At 42.7% G+C, this 25,633-nt stretch overlaps 1 protein-coding gene across 1 annotated transcript in view; it reads right to left on the bottom strand.

Moving 5' to 3' along the window:
• The window catches only part of LOC134587102 (uncharacterized), a 161,611-nt gene extending 139,725 nt beyond the window's left edge, over positions 1–21,886 (bottom strand). Inside the window, exon 1 of the mRNA XM_063443225.1 lies at positions 21,660–21,886. Coding sequence (XP_063299295.1) covers positions 21,660–21,750 — 91 coding nt within the window. The 5' untranslated portion in view covers positions 21,751–21,886. The remainder of the gene's footprint in view (positions 1–21,659) is intronic.
• Between the last annotated feature and the right edge of the window lie 3,747 nt (positions 21,887–25,633).

Genomic DNA, 25,633 nt, shown 5'->3' with positions numbered 1-25,633 from the left:
ATAGATCTAGCCTGTTTGCAGCTTAATAAAACACTTTAAGCCGAAGATATACTGCGTGGTATGGCTTAGCCTGTTAATATTAAATATTACAGAATTGAAATGTACACTTATAATTATTCAGGTATTGTTTAGCCTGCCTAGCTTGTTTAGCCTATGTAACACTATTCTGTCTTCCCTAAGGCGCATTATGTGTTTGAAGTTTCAACCGTGCATAGTGGACCGTATGCCACAAACGTAGGCAATATGTTTTTTATTTGGGTTTTACTTTCTTTCTGTGTACCGTACCTACTCCACTTGAATATCCTGGCCTAATCTACTTAACCATCATCACACTCAGACCGCTGCTGTGCTTAAATATGTTTACAGATTAGATTCCTCAAAAATTGAGCACGCCTGATTATTAGCTACTGGTACAACTATGAAAACCTGCATGTTTATAGCATATCTACTAACATAATTGAGGCAGGAAAGATTAGGAACTAACTAAACATACTGTGATAACTAGCCCGCTCTCTAAACATTATACTGCCGGACTGTCTGACCTGACGTATTTACTTACCTGCCTTTAACACAACGTCTAAGCTAGTGTTTAACATTGAATTTATAAAGCCTGTAACTCTTAGCATATGTGATTGTTTCTGCCACTGTTGTGAGTTAAACTTTTGAAATAAGCCTGTAATAAAAAAAAAAAATGCCACTGTTTTGAATGTTTGGTATACACGAGTACGCTGTTGTGGCGTCTGTATTGTTATTGTACTCACCTGCGCAACCAAAATAAAGAATTAAAAAAAAAAAAAATAACATTCAAACCAGCTCATTAATAATTTCCTGGAACCATCCAATAAGAATAATCTACCAGATTCTATAAGCCAAATTTTAGTTTGCCTAAAAAGATTTCTTATCTTATTTTAGAGCAAATCAATACACCTGGATAAAAACAACGGTATGCTAACACGTGATAATATCACACTAATATATAATTATTCTTAATTCCACCTGCAGAATGGAATGTTTATAACTATATATTCTTTAGTTAACTAAGATTTCTAAATATTGAAATCTGACCGTGATTTATCCAGTCATATATCATGCTATTAGATTTTTAATTAATTTAGATTAATTAAATAAAACCAGCATAATTACCAGTTAAGTAGATGTTCTCATCAGATGAGAAGGTAGTCCCAGGAACTTGAATGCGTGTATGATTGGTTGTATGGAGGTATGTAAGTAATAGTAAAAATAGTGTTAGAAAAAAATTCTAAGTGTCCAGGAGTGTTTCTTGAGTTGTGTCCTGGATCTCTCTGCATGTCCGCATCTGAAAGCCCAACTCCAACTTCAACTAGACTCTCTCTTCCCTTTGTCCTAACTTTTAAAGGGCCAGACTCTCTGTACATCATTAATTGATAAGACCAATAGGAAACTGAAGGTGTGGTCAACCTGCAGATTGCAATTTAGGTATTTGGTCCATAGAGGGCAGTCTCGCCTCACTAAACCTTCCTATCCAGGAAAGAGTTAACTTTTCCTGATGACGATTTTGACGTCATTTGGCTTATCTAAAATACTACCATAACTTAAATTTACTTGTCAGTACAAAGCATTTCTTTGGATTTTCTCCAGACAGTGCGTCGACAATTCCTGTTGTAATTTCTAAAAAAGACAGTTATAAACTAATTTTCACCCCTTAATTACAATGGGACCTCGTAAAATTTAGAAAGTAAAATTAATTATTTAGTCTTCTCTGTCACTAATGTCTGTGTTTAGAATGATTTCAATTCCATTAACATTTAGACAGAGCCTTCCATCCCCCTGCTTCATTGCTTATCACTTGGCTTGTTTATATAATGCATTCCTTAGCTCAGGCTCAGTGGTTAGTGTTACAGAAATTGTGTGTCTTTGTCTTGCCTGAAATCCAAAATGGAGTCTGCTCTGTTCTGAGTGACTCAGGCAATATACACTTTTAATTTCTATTTTAGCACAAAATGTCTGCCGATATAAATATCCTGACATAACCCCCCTTAGTGCTTATCAAAGCCAAGATTAATTTAGTCTTTGAATAAGCACTAAAGATGTTACAAGACATATTGTGCATTCACATCATTTCTACTGACATAGGCCTGTGCGTGGAATGAACATTTTTGTATATTTTTGTACCTGTAAGAGCTTGAACCTTACATTTAGTACAATCAACCATAATATTATTATTGTTAATGCAATTTGTTTTCATTTGAAAAATGTTTTTGGGAGTTACATATGGTATGGCCAATAAAAAGCAAATCTCCATACGTTCCGGATCAATTAAGAGAGGTTGTCATGATCTGCTCTGCTCTGCTCTGCTCTGTTCTGATGTCTGGACTTGGCTTCTGGTATCCAGTACTCTTGTTACAATTCTTGTTTAGTTTTTCCTTGGGTTTTTGGTTTTCTATTCTATGTCTGGTTTTCTTTATGCTGGGATTTCTGGGTTCATTCCTATAGTTCGACCCTGGATTTCCCAGTCTCCAGGTTTCCTTTAAATGTTTGTTTTATGTTGCCACACCCGTTTGTTTTCCAACATTCCTTTCTGTTTCAGAGTCCTGCAGACAGCTGCTCAAGGCTTCTGCCCTTTCTTGCAGGCAAGTGATATATATGTCTACTTAGGATGTTTTAGCATACATTAGGCAGTGTAGGACCTGCCAGATATGGGGTACATTGGCGTTGTTGGCAGGCTTATGCAATGTATGATCATATAGTGTTACTAAATCCCCATGATTTACATATGTAGTACTTAGTTATTTCTCCTCTTGTTTTGCTTATGTTATCTTGTCTTGTTTTAGTTTGTATACCCAGCCCATGTACAGTCCTGTCCAGTCATGCCCTTGTTGTGTTCATGTTTTCCTCATGTATTGTGTATATGTTCTGGGTTTAGCTTACTATCCTTCTCTGGTTCTGGGTTCTACTAGTTCTGTCTTGTTTTCATGTTTGGTGCCTATCTCTAGTCTAGCCTTGTTTCTAGTACTGGATACAATCTTGCTGCAGAGCCTCCCTATTCAGCTCCTGGGAGGTCTGCTTAATTTCCAAGCTCCTAGTTCCTGGTATCCGCTGAAGCTGATTCAGGGTCTTGGTATGTGGCTGCACAAACGCTGGTGCTCAACACCAGGGGGCGTGCGGTTACCCTGCACCAGACCCTGCTAATCCACATCGACACTGAAGACTCCCACTTAACATCAGGCATATTGGGTCCCAGTCCATGCTCCGCCGCCTGGACACTGTGTCTGGGTTCCGGGCACCGGACCACCACGCTGACAGAGGTATAGCGCTCCCCATCTCAAGGGCCAGATTTAATTGCATAGGTTCAATTGTCTCTCCAGCCACACTGGCAAGCATCGCATGAACAATATCCTTGGATACAAAATACAGAGGTATGTGTCCCGCTGCCAATTCAATCATTCCCGTTTGCACTTCGTCAAGAAAAGCAAGTGTGTGGAACAATATTGGGTCATGCAGAAATAGAAGTTCACGTTTAAATAAGTCATGACTTTGGTGCAACTCAGTGGATTTGGCAATTAACTCCGAATGCAAATTTGTTGTAACAACTGTGTCTTCCACAATAGTTAACACGTCCTGGAGAAGTGTTCTGTGCTGGTTTATCACCTGATGAATATCGTTAATGTGTTGCTTTAGCGCATAGATTTCCACATCCAGCTTTTGGACAGTAATAGAGTTGGCTGCAGACATTCCAGTTGCGACAACTGCACCGACAGTGGCACAAACTAATGCAACAATTATTGCGGTGAAGAACCTTTTGGGTTGGTTGTTCATTGAAATAGTACTGGATACAAATGGTTTCCGGGCTTGCTCCAAGATATTTCGCACACGGTCCTGTGCTCTTTGGAGGTGCATCTGGTAACAAGTCTGTAACACAGGAAGCTGCATCGATGACATGTTGTATGCCTTCTCGATGGAAATCTTGGGGTCCAAGCTGACGAACACACGTCGGGTCAGGATCCTCTTCTCTGTTAAGATAAACCCTGGTGTCTCTTGAATCAGGATGCCGGAGGATGGTCCCATTTCTGCGATCGGGTCGGTCCGTAGCTCTTGGCACAGGAGCAGTACGATCCAGAAACACTCCACATCTTTCTTGGACATCTTTCGAAAGTCACGGATCACAAACTCGTTTCAGACTTATCTACTAATCATTCAAGGTTTGTTAAGCATACAAACTTATAACAGTGTGAAATCACTTGGCCTAGGACAACACATGATTATGATTCATCAACATATGTATTCTCTCTAATTCTATTTTTATAACTTCATCCCTCACTACATTTATTACTGACTCCTCAGCAATATGCCTATCGCAGTTAAACAAGCTAGTAACCTGCTTAGAAAATGTAGTTATTGGATGGCAAGGAAATGAGATCATGGCACATCACAACATTTCACATCATATGATACCACGTGAATCAAGCATTCATCCAGGTTAGTCGTTCACCCTTCTGCGTCCGAATCCACACCTATAATCCTTAATTGAGATTTAGGATGACAAGCACGCAACTGGTTAATGTGAACCCACTTTTCAATAAAATCACCATCCTTAGGAATTTTTATCTTATACGCTACTGGGGAAATTTTGTCAATGATGACATATGGCCCTTTCCAAGAAGGTAAAAATTTATTTTCCTTGACTTGATTTCGCGCAAAGTTATACAGATAGACTTGATCTGTGATCTCATATTCCTTTTTCGTGGTTTTTAAATCGTAATAGGTCTTAACCCCTGTCGCTGCTTTTTCTAGATTCTTTTGGGCAAAAGCAAACACATGCTGTAAATGCTTGCGCAAATCTTCGATATACTGATGTGTAGTGGCAGCATTGATCAAGTTATGATCTGAAGTACGATATAGTAAATGCTGTGGTAAAACCATCTTTCTTCCTGTCATCAATTCAAAAGGTGACAATTTGGTAGCAGTTCTAGGTGTAGCTCTAATTGCCATTAAAACTAGGGGCAATTTAATGTCCCAGTCTTTACCAGACTCCTTAACATACTTCTTCAGAATATTAACGATAGACTGGTTATATCGCTCGACCCCCCCCGCTAGATGCAGCGCGGTATGCAATATGTAGCTTTCGTTTAACACCTAGAATTTTCCACATCTTAGCCATTACTTCGCTGGTAAAATGACTACCTCTATCTGACTCAATTCTTTGAGGCAGACCGAACCTGGAAAAGACATGGTTAATCAACAAAGTGGCGCACACGGTACTCGTGTTCTCTTTACAAGGCAAACACTCTATCCACTTTGTGTACATACATGTAACGGTTAACATGTATTTGTTACCTCTTGAAGATCTCGTTACAGGACCTATAAAGTCAATTTGAATATCAGACCAGGGTAATGACACCCCCCTCTTCTGAAGTGGTGCACGATGGGTTGGAGCATGGGGTTGATATTGCGGACAAATCAAGCATCCCTGACAGTATGTATTAACATCTCTTAACATGTGTGGCCAATATACATAATCACACAATATCTCATATGTGATCTTATCACCACGATGCCCAGATGTAGGTGCATCATGTGCATGTTGGAGCATTAACCCTCGGTATATAGTTGGGACTACCCATTGTTGAATACCATGTTTAGACGTTCTTACCAGCAACTCATCCATAATACTAAATGGACTTTATATCTCATCAAGATTCGTAAATCTTCATTATCTTTGCAATCCTCATCCGTGATGGGACTGGCAGTAGGGTCTTCTATATGTCTATAGAATATGCCTATGACGGGATCGTTCTTTTGACTGGTAATCAGGTCCTCACTAGGAGCTTCTTGACTCCATTGCACGACATTTAAGTCGGCATTATCTCTAGCCTGTCGTCTAGTTATGGCGTCAACATGAATTGAACCCATAAGATCATCAATGTTTAGGGTTTCACCATTGATGGCACCTTGTTTTGCCAGTGAATCGGCCAAGTCATTACCATCCTTGTCAATACCTTCTATTTTAGAATGGCCTTTGTTTTTTTTCCAATATATGGTTAAACCATTTTCCTTAACCAGTTCATCGATTTTACAAAACAATTTCCCATGTTTAACAGGTTTGTTATTGCTTTTCAGCATTTGGTTACGTTTCCAGCTAGGCAGATATTCGACGAAACTGTTGCGAACATAGTTGGAATCGGTTATTATAACAAATTCTTTGATACCATATTCTATTGCCATTTGAATGGTCTTATATACTGTAGAGTTCGGCTATCTGACTGCTTTTGGGACCAATATTGTATCCTATAGATACATTGGGATAATCACCTGTCCAGGCGATTCCGATACCTACAACTAACTTCCGTTCTGCACCAGCGGCGTGGTGATATTAACAACAATCAATGTATACCCCCGGTAGTGGTCGACAGTATTCCTCGTCATAAACTTTATAAGGGGATAGCAATTGCTCTTCTAGGAAGTCATCTCCGGTGTCATTATCATCCAGAGATGGAGCAGTACAGTCATGTAATTCTGCTAAACCTTGGGCAACTGGGCTTCTCTTATTGTGTTTATAACGGACTTCTAACGGCCATCCCTGTAAGGATAGGTCCATGCAGTAATCCGACTGTTAGAGAGATTACCGTCTCTGATTCTTTCACTCTGCAGATACTGTAGAGGTTGGTGAGCTGTTTCTACAATTATTTTCTCACCTTGGATATAGCTACGAAAATTTTGTAGTGCCCAGACAGTCGACAATAACGCCTTCTCACACGTGTTGAATTTAACTTCAACAGGTGACAAAGTCTTGCTAGCATATGCAATAACTTTGTTTAAACTGTCCTGCTTCTAATACAGAACAGCACTTATGCTTAAATCGGTATATCCTGTCTCCAGATAGAAGGGTTTACCCCCTCTGGGTATGCTAAACAGGGTGCCTGAGTGAGCTTCCTCCTCAGTTCACTTACTGCTTGGTCCTGAGGCTCCCCCCAGTTCCAGGTAGTTTCCTTTTTAAGCAGGTGTAAGAGTGGTTTTGTTATTTCTGCATAGTTATCTATAAACTTACGGGAGTAGTTAGTCATACCAAGGAACGATCTTAATTCCCTGATGTTTGAAGGTGTTTTAGCCTTAATTACAGCTTCAACCTTCTTCCTCTGGGGATTTAATCCTTCAGAAGTTACCTCATGTCCGAGGAAATTGACATGGGTGCGACATCATTGCGCCTTTTGTAAAGACAGTTTTATCCCTGCCTCTCTTAGCTGAGTGAGAACATGTCTAATCTCTATGATATGCTTATCAAAGGAAGTGCTTTTCAGCAAGACATCGTCGACATATGATAATGTTCCTCTCTCGAGTGCGTCAGGCATAGCTTTATGCATGAACACAGCGAATTCATGACCAGAGTTTATGTAACCAAAGGGCATACGGGTCCAGGTAAACTGCTGCTTTCCAAATGTGAAGGCCAATTTGTATTGGTCTTCATCATGGACTGGTACAGTCCAATATCCCTGCGCACAGTCAATGGCAGTGAATATTTTGGATCCCTGCATTTGTACCAAACATTGGTCTATGTATGGCACTGGCCAACCACACATATAGATGCGTTTATTTAGCTGTCGTAAGTCAGCGCATAAACGCCATTGTCCATTAGGTTTCAGAATCCCCAAGATCGGATTATTATACGAACTGTGCACCGGACCTATAATGCCCCTTTCCTTTAAATTCTGAATGATGTCTTGTAGACCATCATATGACGCTAATGGGAGTCTATATTGTTTGATAAATACAGGTGGTAAATTTGGATCAGTTTGTATTCTGGCTACGTGGAGGTTAGTTAACCCACAGTCGTAGGAATCTTTGGCAAAAATATCTTGGAATTTCATTAGGATTTCCTTTAGCTGTTGTCGCTCAGCACCGTTGGAGCAACCGTCAGCTAAAGATATTTGCTCTTCTAGCCTTTCCTGAAATCCTGGAAAGATTTCAGGCTGGCCTATCTCATAAGCTTCTTCAAGCCTAGAAGTTACGTCAGTTCGGTGTTGACTTACTCTCGTGATTCCTGCTCATTGAGCGGATGATCGAAGGTGATTGATGCTTCTTCGATTTTACACGAGCCTGATTCGACGTTGAAGGGATATACAGAGAGGATAGTGAACAATCCTTCTGGGGAGGAATGGAATATTTGATCGACAATTTCGTCCTCAGTTAAGGGATGAGGCCTATAATTTGGTTTTGGAAACCAAATGTATAGTACTCAGCATCCAATGCTAGACCCAGTAATGTTCCTTTTGGTAAAGTAACACTATTGGGTGTAACATTGTTGACCATTATATAGGTGGGATTCTTACCAATACTTACCATTGGTGTATGCGTTACCACCATCCCTAATTGTTGTATCCTGTTGGATAAACAGATTGGGGCATCAGAGTTTTCCAATCTCTGACCCTTCTTGATCTGTAGGGGTAAAAGAAAGTTACTTGCCCCTTGTGGATGGGTTATGTCATCAGGTACTTGGATACTTACCGCATATGGTAGTATTTGTCTTGATTTCAGGGCGGTTTCCTCGTGAAGGTATCCACAAGGATTACCTTTTAACCTTGTCCACAAGTTGGAATTAATCAGGTCAAGGTGTATGGCAAAGCGATGTATGACATCATTGCCGATGTAAACCTGATAGCGAGGTTCGTCTATCACTAGGAAAAAATTTTTAATAGTAATAGTAAAAATAGTGTTGGTTAGAAAAAAATTCTAAGCGTCCAGGAGTGTTTCTTGAGTTGTGTCCTGGATCTCTCTGCAAGGCCGAATTTGAAAGCCCAACTCCAACTTCAACTAAACTCTTTCTTCCCTTTGTCCTAACTTTTAAAGGGCCAGACTCTCTGTACGTCATTAGTTGATAAGACCAATAGGAAACTGAAGGTGTGGTCAACCTGCAGATTGCAATTTAGGTATTTGGTCCATAGAGGGCAGTCTCGCCTCACTAAACCTTCCTATCCAGGAAAGAGTTAACTTTTCCTGATGACGATTTTGACGTCATTTGGCTTATCTAAAATACTACCATAACTAAAATTTACTTGTCAGTTCAAAGCGTTTCTTTGGATTTTCTCCAGACAGTGCGTCGACAATTCCTGTTGTAATTTCTAAAATTGACAGTTGTGAACTAAATTTCACCCCTTAATTACAATGGGACCTTGTAAAATTTAGAAAGTAAAATTAATTATTTAGTCTGTAACTAATGTCTGTGTTTAGAATTATTTCTATTCCATTAACATTTAGACAGAGCCTGTTTATATAATGCATTCCTTAGCTCAGGCTCAGTGGTTAGAGTTACAGAAATTATGTGTCTTTGTCTTTCCTGAAATCCAAAATGGAGTCTGCTCTGTTCTGAGTGACTCAGGCAATATACACTTTTAATTTCTATTTTAGCACAAAATGTCTGCCGATATTAATATCCTGACATTGGATATGATACTGGAACAAGGCTATTAACATATGAAAAGAGATTGCCTCATTAATAACAAGGTACATGCCAAATGGATGAAGAGACATTCAGACTTTTTCCAAGTGTAGAACCTCACACCTTGTAGCCTCAATTAATTCACATTCATATGGTAAAATTATTTTCACTATGTCATTCAAACTACCCCTTCTGTCATCTGACCTCGGTGGGGGGGAGGGAGATTTAACCTCTTTTGACCTCAATAGAATCAAATTACCCCTTCTGACATTGACAATACCATCTCTGCCAGGCCAGCAGGTCATTAATGCACTACACAAATTACATTAAAGGACAACATTCCATGGTGAAATAATAAATTATGCACTCTTACCGTGACACAGTGCATGAGAAACGAAGGCTAGCCCGTCTGGTCTAATCACACAGAGGTGCTACTGTAGCTAAAATTGTTGAAAAACTTAATACTGGCCATGATAGAAAGGTGCCAGAACAAACAGTGCATCGCAGATGCATCACAGCTTCGTAGGCACAGACTGGTCATAGTGCCAAGGATGACCTTTTCCACCTCTAAAAGCGCCTTCATTGCGGATGTGAGAGTCAGAACTGGACCATGGAGCAATAGAAGAACGCTGCCTGACAATTAAAATCATGTTTCTTTTCTTCTGTTTTATTTTCTACAATTCCCGTTTTCCACCACTAGTGGCTTCCCTAGCTCGTAGTCTAACTTCAGTTACTCTCACCTGCATAGCATGATCATTTAGTCTGCTATAAGAGGCCACACCCTGCAAAAGGCCATTGATTGAAGTTTATGTTCTGATCCTGGCTCATACTGAGAAAACCTGCACTACTCTGAATACCATTGAACCAACCTGATATATACTTTGTAGCGGAGTAGAGGTATGATCCAAGGTAGCTCCGCTGGTAGACAGGAACAGCAATCCAAGACAGGTATAAAACAGGTAGCGTAGTTACAATCCCTTCCCTCCAAGAACTAGACGACACATAGCTTGGAGGTTAACTGTTAAGATGGCCGCCGCCACGTGGGGATTATGCGAACGGCGGCCACCCACGAACCCAATTACGGTACTTGTAACATTGTTTCCCTTCTATTAAGGGGAGGCACACGACCACAGCAGGGTGGTCTTGCATTCGTTACTTTCAATCGGTTCCCGAACCAGCTAAGGGTTTCTGGTTCGGGAACCGATTACATTAACATGCTGTTAAAATACAAGGTACATTCAGGGACATGTAGTCCAAATACGATATAACATTTTAGGTCACAGTCTCTTGTGGCTGCTTCTGCCACATACTACCAACCTGCTTTATTTACAACCTGCTTGCTATCAATACGCTTGGGGAAAAACCTGATCTTCAATACTAACCTGCTTTATTCGATACTGGATTTTGATTTCTTATTGCTTTGGTTCTAACCTACTGTACACCTACTGGAAACTATGCAACCTACCTGGATATTACAAACATTCTTAATATTTGCAACGATCCTGAAAGTCCTGGTTTCAACTATCTGAAACTGAAGTTCTGCCTGCAAACCAACGAGGCTGATCACCTTAATAAACTAACCTGTATTACTTAATCCTTTTATATTTATATTTAGTTCTATCTAGTTGTATTTTGTATACCTGGAATCAATAATTTAATTTATAGGGTCTCCTTATCTTAATTCACCTATAATCTCACATATGTTTTCCTGCTACCTTAAACCTGTATGGGGCATATTGCCCAACTCTCTTGTTTTCTATCTCTCCTTATACTTGCCTATTATTTCGATTATAGGTTCTCCTTCTGCCTATAATCTCACTTATAGATTTTCCAGGTACTTTATAATTTGTCTGGGGATTATTGTCTAAACTCTTTATTTTATAGCCTCATTATACTGAAGTAATTTAGTTTATAGGTTCTACTTTCTCCCTTTGTCTTTATTATTTTAACTTCCCTTTAAGTCCTGCTACTCTTATTGTTTTACAAGACTAACCATGTCAACGTTTTTTGAATAAAGAACCTAAATTTAACCCCGGTATAAGTCTCTCTTATCTGACCTGATCAGAACCATGACACCTGGTCTGATGAATCCCGTTTCCTTTCAGATCAGATGGATGGCCGGGTGTATTGTTTACCTGGGGAAGAGATGGAAGTAGGATGCACTATGGGACAAAGGCAGTCAAGCAGAACCAGTGTTATGCTCTGGGCAATGTCCCCCCAAGCTTAAAGGAACACTATAGTCACCTAAATTACTTTAGCTAAATAAAGCAGTTTTAGTGTTTAGATCATTCCCCTGCAATTTCACTGCTCAATTCACTGTCATTTAGGAGTTAAATCACTTTGTTTCTGTTTATGCAGCCCTAGCCACACCTCCCCTGGCTATGATTGACAGAGCCTGCATGGAAAAAAAACAAACTGGTTTCACTTTCAAACAGATGTAATTTACCTTAAATAATTGTATCTCAATCTCTAAATTGAACTTTAATCACATACAGGAGGCTCTTGCAGGGTCTAGCAAGCTATTGACATAGCAGGGGATAAGAAAATCTTAATTAAACAGAACTTGCAATAAAGAAAGCCTAAATAGGGCTCTCTTTACAGGAAGTGTTTATGGAAGGCTGTGCAAGTCACATGCAGGTGTGACTAGGGTTCATAAACAAAGGGATTTAACTCCTAAATGGCAGAGGATTGAGCAGTGAGTCTGCAGGGGCATGTTCTATACACCAAAACTGCTTCATTAAGCTAAAGTCATTCAGGTGACTATAGTTTCCCTTTAAGCAATAACAATTATCCAGCTCTGACTCTCCACTATACAGCTAGTTTTACCACATGACAGGAGACTTCATATTTGCATAACTCTCTTTACTGAAAATCTCCAGCAGCACAGTAACAGAACTACCAATCATAAAAAAGTCAGTAGGTATACAAAAGGCCCTGTCTATGACATCACTTCCTCTTTCTTTGCTGCTCCAGCCTGGCACAGGTCAGAGTATTTTGTCTCTCCTGATTACTTATCATTTAAAAGTTTGTTTGTAATTATTTTTTCCTATTCTCTATTTGCTCTATACCCCCTGTCCCTCCTTATACTTTATAGTAATGTTTGAGGGTTATTTATTTATTTCCATTGTCTCCTTATTTTACACTGCCTGGTGTGTGTTTTTCCCTCACCTTTTGAGGATCGGTTACTGCATATCACTGACTGTATGGGGACGGGTTGGAGGGAGACCGGGACGCTTCTCCGCGTATTTCAGCAGACCTGCGACTAGCGAGAGCTTTGATAATATTTGCACGCGAACGGCGGCCATCTTGGATCATGCGGGCATCGTAAGATTCAAGGCGGCCATTTTCCCCCCTCTACCTTTACAGGTGGGAATCACCCGATCTGCACCTTTAGCATTGTATTTTATAAGGATTTTGCTTCACTGTACACAGCTCAGATAAACTAAGATTCTCCCATACATATATACTGGATGATTAAACACTGCCTGTCAGTTTTACAATACAGTACTACAATACCTCTCCACTTGCTGGATATGGTTTGCATGCAGAATCATTACGGAAACTGAGTGTATTACAGAGTACCCTTCACAGGGATATATATTTATTGTACCTAGTGTACATTTTGAACGTGGATGTCCTCCTGGGTTTTGTTTTTTTCATGGCACACCACCTGGGGTGACCCCCCAGATATGCATGCAATGCCTGTAATGTGCCAATAATTATAACATGGGTGTCCTCTGGGTTACCATGGCACACCACCTGGGATGAACCCCAGCAAAATGCACGAGGGTCCTGCGGATGCAGACCTTAAGGGGACATCTCCCACACGCTTCTAGAATACCTCTGATGGTTAAACCCGTGCATACAGGTCTGGCGTACAACTGTGGTGAACCCAACTGACCAGACTAACACCACTACCAGACAGTCACGCCTGCAACACAGATCTCAGTAGCCAGTTTAAACTGATAGAGGCGATCCCTCTAAACTTGGCACAATTCATACACTCAGACAATTTAAAATACAGGCAATTCAGGCAATTTAACCTGGGCGATCCCCAGTTGTACCAGGAGTCTGGCACCCTTATGTGCTGACCCTCCCACCACTACTCCCACTGACTGTCACTGTCTCCCAACAGAACGGGAACGAGTCATGGAGGACACTCAACAGCCGACCCAAGATTTTCAGGCAATGATAAATGCTGCAGTAGCGGCCTCAGTGGAGAAGGCTCTGTGGAGAAGTGGAGAAGGCTACGATTGCAGACGAAATTTGTTGTTCAATTTCTGGAATCTTTGGGTTTCGTAGTGAACAGACAAAAATCCTCTCTCTCTCCCTCCCAGTCGGTTCAGTTCCTCGGTTTTGACATCGACTCGAAGAACTGCGTCTTCCTCCAGCAAAGATAGCTTCTATACTGAAAGAAATAGTGCCCTAAAGATGTATACGATCCCTCTCAGAATGCTCTCTGGGATTGTGGGAATCCTCTCCTCCTCCATACAAGCGATATTCCGGGGTCCACTACAATACAGGGCTCTGCCCCAAACCCATGGTGACGCAAGTCCCTTAGACTTGATGGAGGCCTCAGGCTCAGAAGTCTCCAAGTCAAAGCAACAACTACCTACCACTATGGTCAAGGGCAAGACACCCATCAAACGAACCAAGAGGACGGAACACCGGGACTCCAAACCTCGTCCATCTTCCGACAAGAAAGACTATTACCCACCGCGCACCCTGGACGTGGTAGATGAGTGGCACGAAGACGGATCTCCATCGGAAGAAGAGGAATTGCAAGACCTACCCCACACTTCCTCGAAGTATGTTAGGGAAATGATACTCGGTGACGACGACCGGGGCAGAGATAGCCCAAGCGGCCCTAAATACCGGAGTAGCCGAAGACGGAACGTTCCTGGACGTACAAGGGACGTGGAGCCTCCCTGACCACCTAGCACATTTCGTGCACTATTGGCTGCGCAAACCTTTGGAGAAGGAAGTTCGCGCACGCCTCAAAGCCAAATGCCCCAGACCTCTGCTACCAGACAAAATGGCAATAACGCCCGAGTTCGACAACACGGTTGTGGTCTTTATGGCCTGAAGGCGGCGCAAGATAAAGTACTTGACTTGCTCGGCCCAATTGCAAAGATGCTCTACGGATCTGGCGCTCAACCAGGGTACACAACTCGACCCAAAGCCATCAGAGCATGGGCTCAACGCTCAATATGCCTCCTGGGCAACGCAAATGCTGCACTGTGCGCCAAAACACGCAAATCTGCACTGATCCGCATAGACAACAAGCTCTTGGACTTAGGAGCGAAAGAATTCGGCCCAGAAGGGCCTGCTATTTGACGAAGCATTCATAGCAGAACTCAAAAAAAACATGTGAACTTATTCCCCACTCTAAATAGAGCCCAAACCTTGCTGAAGCAGGTTTTCCGCGCCCCTACTGGAAGAGGTGTTTTTGGGAGGGCTGGTCGGCAGTGGAGCCAAGCCACCAGCCGCTTCTGGGCGACAGGTTCCAGATCGTACCCACATTCATCGCACTTCTTCCCATCTACTGCACAGAGGACCGCACCCTACAGAGGTGCAGATAGAGCCAGAGGCTTCAGAGGATGGGAACGTGGTCGCTTCTCTACTGGTGAGTCCACCAACCTACCTAACTGTCTCCAACTTTATAGCTGGCAGCCTGTCTCTTTTTTTGCAGAATTGGGAGATGATTACCAAAGACACCTGGATTCTTCAGACAGTACAAGGCTACGTCATAGAGTTTTACTCACAACCTGTTCAGGTCACCCCTCCACCTCCAATACGCATGTCAGCAGAACAGGACCACCTCATGGACGAAGAAATCCGCACCCTCTTCAAGAAGGGCGCAGTGCAATACGCTCCCAGAGGGGAAGGCTTCCTCAGCAATATCTTCCTGGTACAGAAGAAGACAGGAGATTACAGACCAGTCATCAACCTACGTCAACTGAACTCCTACGTGGTATACAGACACTTCAAGATGGAAGGAATTCACCTTCTACAAGACCTCCTCATCGGGAACGACTGGTTTACACGTCTGGACCTCAAGGACGCATACCTGTCGGTTCCCGTTGCCATAGACTGCCGGCGTTTCCTCCGATTCCGGTGGAAGGACAAACATGTCTGCCATTTGGCCTCAGTTCCTGGGACGACTTGCTTATTTTTTGCGAATCCGCTTCCAGGCTACGATTGCAGACGAAATTTGTTGTTCAATTTCTGGAATCTTTGGGTTTCGTAGTGAACAGACAAAAATCCTCTCTCTCTCCCTCCCAGTCGGTTCAGTTCCTCGGTTTTGACAAAGATAGCTTCTATACTGAAAGAAATCAAACGTGCCCTAAAGATGTATACGATCCCTCTCAGAATACTCGCTGGGATTGTGGGATTCCTCTCCTCCTCCATTCAAGCGATATTCCGGGGTCCACTACAATACAGGGCCATGCAGCGCTCGTACGACCACTGGATTCCACTTTCAACAGACGTAAGGACGGAACTCCGATGGTGGCTACTTCACATACAAGCTTGGAATGGCAAAGAGATCTTTGGCTCTTCCCCGGATTTCATCGTGGAATCGGACGCCAGCCTCTGGGACTGGGGCGCCCACTGCGCAGACGCCTCCACAGGGGGTCCTTGGCACGGCGGGGAGACCAATCTACACATCAACTGTCTAGAATTGATCGCAGGATCCTTCACCATCCGCAGCCTAGCCAAAGACATGTCGAACTGCTGCATCTTACTCTGTATGGACAATATCTCAGCGGTACAACACATCAACCGCCTGGCAGTTTTGGTGTATAGGTAATATCTCTGCAGTCTCACAGCTCAAGCCTCTGCCATTTAGGAGTTAAATCACTTATGTTCCTGTTTATGCAGCCGTATCCTGGCTTTGACTCAACCCCCCCCCCCCCCCCCCCCCAAAAAAAAATGTGATTTCATTCCAATCAGTACAGTGTGTTTACTTTAAAAGTTGTATTTCTTGCTCTGTTAATGGAACTTTGATTGTACAGGAGGGCTCTGTAGGCTCAGAGTGTTATTAATGGAGGAGGATGTAGGATTTTTTTAATTAAACAGAATTTAAAATAATGTTTAAACATTAGATCTCTTTACAGGATGTGTAGGGAGACTGTGTAGATCAAGTTAATTGACTCCTAAATAGCAGATAATTGAGCAGTTAGACTGCAGGAACATGATCTATACACTAAAACCACTCCATTAGGCTAAAGTTGTGTTGGTGCTTATAGTGTATTTTTAGGATTGTGTGAGGTTAGGGAGTCTTCAGGCTTTGGGGGTTAGGAATTACCTGCCTTCCAGATTCTGTAGATTCTGAAACAGAATAGGCAGTGTACCCTGTGACTTATTAATAAAAGTCACTATTAAGATACTACTATTATTTAATGCAGCAGTATTAGAGAATCTCATTACAGGCACACATTTTTATATCAGCATTCTCTAAAGTGAATCAATCCTACTCAAGAGAGAGAATGAAACATATATGTATTGCAGGACATTAGCATTTTTAATACCTTATAGTCTATTGTAAGTAGATTTAGGACTGGGGTAGCAATTCCAGATATTGTGGACTGCATCAGCCCTGATGCTTTGCCAGCATTATGGCTGTAAGAGCATTATGTAAGATGTACTCCACAACACCCGGAGTACAAAATGTTGCCTATCACTTAGAATTTAGTTTATAGCTGGGCAAAAGGTAGATCCCCAGATGGTGTAGATATGCAACTTTCATAATGTATTTCCTTTCTAAAGGCTGCTTAAGAATTAAGGAAGGTGCAGTTCTAGAATATCTGGGGATCTACTGCTTTACCAGCCGTGATTTAAGATATAGCTCTTTTTTTTTTTTTTTATTCTTTATTTTATCATGACACAACGATTTGTACATATAAATCATTATCACAAGATGTTGGTTGACATTTTCGACAAGGTATAGCAGGGTTACAAAGTCTTGAACACCTGACAAGCAGTAGGGTTACCACTATCCCTTGTATCCCTGTTCGCTCTAGTGTACCTTACGGCTAGCGTATGATGGTCTACAGCGCTTGCTGCTAGATCTTAGCAACCCCTGTGTTGTCCGGATGCAGTAGTGTATGAACCCTGAATCTAGCTGTCAAGTCGTCCATCAAGTGGACTTCTTTCACTCTGTTAATGACCCCTGCAATGGGAGGTGTGCCTGGTTTGAGCCAGTCGGAGGCTACCGCCCGCCAGGCCGCTAAATTTATCTTGTGGAGGAGCTTTTGCTCTTGCCTAGTCCATCCCTCAAGAGTCCTGCTTAATAAAAAGAGCCATGGGTCGAGGTCTGGGGGTCTACCGAAGACCTGCGTCAGTAGTGCCTGTATCTGTTTCCAAAAAGTGACCATCTGTGGGCATTCCCACCACATGTGGACATACGTCCCTCTCTGGCCGCATCCCCTCCAGCACACGTCTGTAGGGGTCTTGTGCATTTGGTATAGTTTAACTGGCGTGGTATACCAGTGCAACATTGTTTTGATAGATTGTTCTTGGAGTGTAACGCATACTGACGAGGTGTGGTTCGCCTACCAAATCTCTTGCCATTCTATGCCTTCTATGGTGTCTCCTAGGTCCCTCTCCCATTGATCCGTATAAGCTAGTTTGCCCCAGTCCCTTGCTTCTGAACAGAGGTGGGCGTACATACGCGTGATCATGCCTCTGGGTATTATCTCTTGTAGGCAGATGCGCTCAAAGAACGTCATCTGTTTCCGGGCTGCCGCCTTTATGTGTGTCTGGTTCGCAAAGTCCCTAATTTGTATGTATCTAAAAAAAATCAGCTGGGGTGAAATGGCCCCGCTGTCTTAGTGTATCAAAGGTGACGACCCCTGTTCCCTCGTATAAGTGGCATATGCGTTGCAAGCCTATTCCTTCCAGGTTTTTAAAGTCTCGTAGGTATGGCATAATCGGAGAAGGATCCGATGCCAACTGATATTAAACTTGGAGGTGTCCCATATCTGGAGAGAGTTAATGATAGACGGGCATGTGGCCCTGATCTCTGGCCTGAATTCATTGGGTACCCACATGAGAAGCTGTGGAATATCAGCGCCCGTCATGAGGGATTCTATGTCGGCCCATTTGCGATCCCCTGGTGGGGAGTGCCACATTGCCACCTGTGATAATTGAGTCGCTATGTAATAGTAGTATATGTGAGGGAGTCCCAGTCCCCCTCTCGTGCGTGGCCTATATAATATATATATGGATATTCTAGGTCGTTTGTTCTGCCATATAAAGGCTCCGATCGCCCTCTGTAGGGGTTGCAGGGAGGTCCTAGTGACGCGGATGGGAAGCGCCAAGATATATCTCTTTAGGTGCAATGATTATAGTAGGAAGGAAATTCCACAGAGGACTGAGAGTAAAGGGCTGGGTGACAGCCTGTGTACAGGTAGCAGAGATATTACTTAGGGAGGAGATCTGAATGAGTTAAGTCTAGTGTTCAAGGTGTGGGAATGAGGCGTAAATGAAAGCATAAAAATGCATATTTCTCACGACTTAAAGCGTAGGGGTGACTAATGGGGCTTGCACTCAAGCCCTCAGGGTTTGCTACCTGCTGCCTGCAGGGGGTGGAGCACACGCCGGGGCCGGCAATGGGTGACTGCACGGGCTCTCAAGACGCCGGTGGGTGAGAAATCCACGGCAGCTGTTTTCACACAAAGCACCCGCGGCATGCGCACATTGTCGGTTCAGAGACGTCCCGGCAGGTGGAGGGCACACTCCTACATGGGGTATGTACTTGTACAATAGCCATGATACACATGTTACTATAATTAGATGGTTCTGCTGAAACTTTTATTTTTCTATCTCTACTCTCAAAGATAAAAACTGACAGTCTGTAGCTAGCTATGTTAGGGAGTTTCGATGCGGCTAAAACATACGGTACAGGTGGAAAGGTGGCGGCTCTTCGACAGGCAGCCACCGCAAGTATATGCTTTGGAAGAACGGATGTACCCTGTATAATATGTATGTGTCAAATGTTGCGAATTACGAAATGCTCTCGAGATGTGTATGCTATATCTGTCAACATAAATAAAGAATAAAAAAAAAAATTAAAAAAATGCATATTTCTGACCCTATAGTGGTCGCCTCCCCCTTAAATAAATATAAAATCCATATTTTTTCCAGCAGCGTGTGAGTCTGCTGATCCTATGCGCCTTCTTGGCTGTGATAATCAGAATTGACAATCTTAACCAATCCAATGCAGTGCGCGGAGACACTGAACGTCAGTGCTGTACAATGACAAGGAAGCACCTCTAGTGGCTGTCTGAGTGACTGCCACTGGTGTTGTCCCTAGGCACTAATGTAAACAATGATTTTTCTCTGAAAGCATTGGGAGGCTATTGTACATGCCTTTTTTTCTGAAAAGGCAGTGTTCACATGAAAATGCCTGCAGGGACAGGGAGTAAACTCCAGAACAACTACAGTCGACTGTAGTTGTTCTGGAGACTATAGTGTCCCTTTAACCTTCACCACTTCGATAATTTCAAGTGATCAAGGTGCTTGGATTCTGTATGTGAAACATTTTACTATAAAACATTGCAAATATAGATATATAGTAGCCCTTTACTGCAGTAGATGTAACTCCACCTCCGACAGCGTCAGGCCACATGGGCTGGCCAATGCCAGTTATGTGCATATAGGGCATCTTTTGTCAGCTATCACTGCATGCTGGCAGCACACACCCTCTGTGCCACCCACGTCTCTCCCACTCCATTAATGGGGAGGAAGGGGGCAACATCACCAGAGGAGAATCTGACTGCCAGGAAAACTTGGCATAAGCGTTGGAATCGAGGTACCGAGCAGACCATGGTAACTCTGACCAGTGTTTTATTAAAGTACTATTTTATTGGTTGCAGTATTATTATTATTATTGCAATTTATATAGCGCCAACATATTCCGTAGCGCTTTACAATATTATGAGAGGGGGGATGTTACTATAAATAGAACAATTACAAGAAAACTTACAGGAACGATAGGTTGAAGAGGACCCTGCTCAAATGAGCTTACAGTCTACAGGAGGTGGGGTTTAAAACACATTAGGGCAGGAAATAGCAATCAAATAAGGTGGGAGTGAAGCAGAGCTGGAGAAGAGAGTAAAGTGCAACCCTATAGGAGAGAGCAAGAGACAGGTATGTGAGGTAGAGGTTACTCTGTGACGCCATAAGCTTTCCTAAAGAGATGGGTTTTAAGGTACTTTTTAAAGGATTGAAGACTAGGGGAGAGTCTGATGGCGGTAGGCAGGCTATTCCATAGGAAGGGAGCCGCCCGCGAGAAGTCCTGCAAGTGCGAGTTGGCCGTACAGGTGTGAGCAGCAGAAGGGAGAAGGTAAAGGGCAGAGCGGAGGGAACGAGGAGGGGCATACCTATGGATCTGTGAAGAGATATAAGAGGGGCTAGAATTGTTCAGTGCTTTATATGTATGGGTTAGCATCACTGGCGTACATACCGCGGTCGCAGCTGCAACCGGGCCCGTCACTACAGAGGGCCCGGCCGCCCTGCGGACCCCTGCGACAGGGTACCCGCCATTATCTTTTGCGGCCCCAGCCCGCTCTGACTCCCATCCACCTTAGCCACCACTGGACCCCAGTCACCCTCCTCCACCTAAAAGGTAAGAAACAGGTAAGAAATATTGTGTGTGTGTGTGTGTGTCTGCCTGTATGTATGTCTTTGTATGTAAGTGTGTGTGTGTGCTTGTCTGTCTTTCTTTCTGTATGTATGTGTATGTATGCCTGTCTGTCTGTGTCTGCCTGTATGTATGTATATATATGTGTGCCTGTCTGTATTTATGTGTGTGTGTGTGTGTGTGTCTGTCTGTGGGGGAGGGGGGAGAGAGACCAGGATCAGTTTTGCACCGGGCCCCATGGATTGTGTACGCCACTGGTTAGCACTTTGAATTGACTCCTATAGGATTCTGTAAGGACTGACAGAGGGGTGAGGTGTGAGAGTATGATTTAATAGTAGTATTGGGTATTTCTAATGTACCCACAGTGGTTGACACCGTTTCCCCCTTATTTGTTTATTAAGATGCCCAATTAGAAGTATGGGTTTATGGGCTGTAACTTTATCAGTGTCTCCTGCTGGCCTCCATAGTCACTATAATTGTAATGAGCTGACACCACGCACAATGCTCACACTGAGCCAGCCAAGTGCTCCATGTAATGGGAATCACACCATAAAACACACAGCACGGCACCAGATAACCTGCATGTAACCCTGTGAGTCACACCTGTCTCCTCCTGCTGGGCGGAGGTTTCCACTCCTTCCGTCACTTTTAGAGCCTCCGGGGGCGGCTCGGAGAGCGGGGTCCCGTGCTCCATGCTAGTAGCAGGCAGCCGTGCGCGGAGCCAGGCTATTGGAGTAGTTTGACGATCTACGTCACGGAGCGCCCTGCTCGCGGTGCCGCGGAAGGTTACTGTGAACACGGAAGCCCAGCGTGCACGGATTATCCCAGTCATAGCCACTATACAGCGCTGTACGGATACCGGAATGGTGCAAAAAGCGCGAGAAATCCAACTCCACCGGCAGTGACAGGATTCAGACTAAAAATACTGTAGCGACTTTTTAATGAACATGTAATGAGTGAGTGTATATCCAGTTGCTGAATAAACCGTACAGTAACTTAAATAGAGCCGTTCAGAGAGCCATAGACACGGCAATATAGGGTTAACATATCCATCCAGAACTTCAGCCTTTAAAGGAACACTTACTAATAAACACAACTGCAGCTATAGCCCCAAGAGAACATCTGTGTAATTTGGTTTGTATGTTTTCTCTGGGGGGGTATATGGATTCTCGCCTTGGAATGGCTGCAGATCTAGAATCTATAGCAATCACCCCCCTTCTCCCCACACAGACTGTCTGTATAGTGTCCATTCACCCCCTCCAACCAGCTTTAATGCAGATCAATGAGAAGCCTCTGCAAGGCGGGCGGGTGCTAAGGCCTCTTTAGTTTAGCTCCACCGAGAAACGAGGTCTGAAAAGGATCATTTATGAAAGTGATTTTTTTTTTCTTTTTTATTGTAATCTACTCTTTTATAAAATGACACTCTTCAAATTTGTCCCACTGCTTTGTGTATCGTGTTTTCACACTAACTTGAAGCTGGCCTGTAATGTCTCCATTGGAACAGAGAAGAGAGCCTGCAGTAAAATTTACCAAATAAAATTGGAAGGCACCGCCCGGTTACTTGTACCAAAGTTGTGTTTTAGGATTATCCTAAAATCGTAATTATATTAAGGTTTTGTAATTTCAGAAGTAATACAATATGGCAAGCAAGTGCCCAAAGCACATTCTTTGCAAAGACTTCTCACTGAGTTGCATTGGTCAAGTCTGTAATTGGACAGTCACAGAACATCAGCACTAGGGATGAGGAGGACTGCATTGATACGGTTTTGAGTTCTTTTGTAGTCTCTTTTTCTAGCATGGTTTATGGTGTAAGATTCTCCCTCAAACAGACACTATAGGCACCCAGACCACTTCTGTCCCAGGTCCATTAGTCCTGCAAAGGTAATTATTGCAGTTTTTAAGAAACTGCAAAAATTACCTTTCAAGGTTAATTCCCTTTTAGTCTGACAGACACTAGAGGGACTTCCAGGCGGTAAGATTACTTTTGGTCGCCTTGCACTTGACATCCACACACTACGCATGAGGACGTCCAGCGTCACCCGAATCGCTATAGAAAAGCATTTTATAATGTGCTTTCCTACGGGAAAATCCTAATGCGAGCGCTAACGCCAGCAAGAAGGGGAGGCGCTACAGTGCCAGGAAAACAAGTTTATTTTCCTGGCACTATAGTATCCCATTAAAGGGATATCTTTGGAATACAGTGTAGTTGCTGAAAGTTATAAATTTTATCCCTTGTAAATTATACTAATCCCCTGGATGAGGTTATCAGGCAGTCACGCTTCCAAGTCTTTTTAAAAAAAAAAAAAATGTCTCTGGAGCCCATGATTAGGGATTTCCAAACAAGGAGACACATGGGATTATTAACACCAACTTAAAGTGAACGAAGACCCAAAGTACAAAGTTTAGCTTACAACGGCCCAGCTGCTACCACAGCAGGGTTGTAGGATCTTTCCAAATTAGCTTAATGTTTGTGTAGCTGCATAAAGGCAAATACATGTGAGGCCAAAATAAATTGAACTTCATGTATATCCTCTGTATCTTGAAATTACCGACACTAGACACTGCAATGCGGATATGTTTCAATATAAGTGAATGTAACCTGTTACGACTATACTTTAATGATGATCCAAGTTTAATGATAACCGATACCATCTATATTAGGATTTGTGTTATGTATATGTATGCCGTTTTCGATCATTTGCAAATGTACCGTATATACTCGAGTATAAGCCGACCCGAATATAAGCCGAGGCCCCTAATTTTACCCCCAAAAACTGGGAAAACTTATTGACTCGAGTATAAGACTAGGGTGGGAAATGCAGCAGCTACTGGTAAATTTCTAAATAAAATTAGATCCTAAAAAAATTATATTAATTTAATTTTTATTTACAGTGTGTGTATATAATGAATGCAGTGTGTGTGTGTATGAATGCAGTGTGTGCGTATGAGAATGCAGTGTGTGCGTATGAGAATGCAGTGTGTGCGTATGAGAATGCAGTGTGTGCGTATGAGAATGCAGTGTGTGTATGAGTGCAGTGTGTGTATGAGTGCAGTGTGTGTATGAGTGCAGTGTGTGTGTGTGTGTATGAGTGCAGTGTGTGTGTATGTGTATGAGTGCAGTGTGTGTGTATGAGTGCAGTGTGTGTGAGTGCAGTGTGTGTGTGAATGCAGTGTGTATATGAGTGCAGTGTGTGTGTATGAATGCAGTGTGTGTATATGAATGCAGTGTGTATATGAGTGCAGTGTGTGTGAATGCAGTGTGTGTGTGAATGCAGTGTGTATATGAGTGCAGTGTGTGTGATGCAGAGCCTTGGTGGGGGGTGGGCATTTTAATATATTTTTTTATTACTATTTTAATTTTTTTGTTATTTAATTTTTTTTATTACTATTTTTGTTATTGTATTATTATTATTTTAATTTTTTGTTATATATATTTTTTTATTACTATTTTTAATATTGTATTATTGATATTTTCATTTTTTTGTTAAATTATTAATAAATTTATTTTTATTACTATGATACATGTTTTTTGTCCCCCCCTCCCTGCTTGCTAGCGTGCCAGGGAGGGGGGCTCCTTCCCTGGTGGTCCAGTGGCATTGGCAGTTCAGTGGGGGGGCTGTGGGGGCTGCAGAGATCTTACTTACCTCTCCTGCAGCTCCTGTCAGCTCTCTCCTCCTCCGCGCCGTCCGTGCAGCTCCTCTGTCAGCTCACACTGTAAGTCTCGCGAGAGCCACGGCTCTCGCGAGATTTACACTGGGAGCTGACCGAGGTGCTGAACGGACGGCGCAGAGGAGGAGAGAGCTGACAGGAGCTGCAGGAGAGGTAAGTAAGATCTCTGCAGCCCCCACAGCCCCAGTCTGTATTATAGCAATGCAAATTGCCATAATACAGACTATTGACTCGAGTATAAGCAGAGTTGGGGTTTTTCAGCACAAAAAATGTGCTGAAAAACTCTGCTTATACTCGAGTATATACGGTATGTATGTTTATTTAAGTGGTAAATAAACAAATTAACAAAAATAAGTTATTGTCATAAGGTGACTTTTATAGAATTTATTTTGGACATGGCATACAAATCTATTGAGAGTTTACAAGATAAGAGAGTTACTAATTGTATGTTGCCTCACTATACGGATTATAAAATTAAAGGAACACTATAGGGTCAGGAACAAAAACTTATATTCCTGACCCTCTAATGTTAAAACCACCATCTAGCCCCCATAAATATAGTTAAATCTTACTTCTTTTCAAGTCTGCAGCTGCTGACTCTGCCCCTGATCTGCCTGTTTGGCGGACATAATCAGAAGTGATTATCTGAGTCAATCCCAATGCTTTCACATAGAATTGGCTGAGACTGTCATTAGCCAGATCAGGGGCAGAACCAGCACAAGCCAAACACAGTCCTGGTCAATCAGCATCTCCTCATAGAGATGCATTGAAACAATGCATCTCTTTGAGGAAATTTCATTGTCTCAATGCAGTGGGTGGAGACACTGAATGGCAGCTGCCCCAAGAAGCACATCTAGCAGCCATCTGAGGAGTAGTGAGTGGAGGTACCCCTATGCTGTAATGTAAAT

This window comes from Pelobates fuscus, chromosome 2 (genome assembly GCF_036172605.1).
Source record: "Pelobates fuscus isolate aPelFus1 chromosome 2, aPelFus1.pri, whole genome shotgun sequence".
Lineage (NCBI taxonomy): Eukaryota > Metazoa > Chordata > Amphibia > Anura > Pelobatidae > Pelobates > Pelobates fuscus.
The sequence above is the reverse complement of the archived record's forward strand: the minus strand, read 5'-3'. Positions and strand labels throughout refer to the sequence as shown.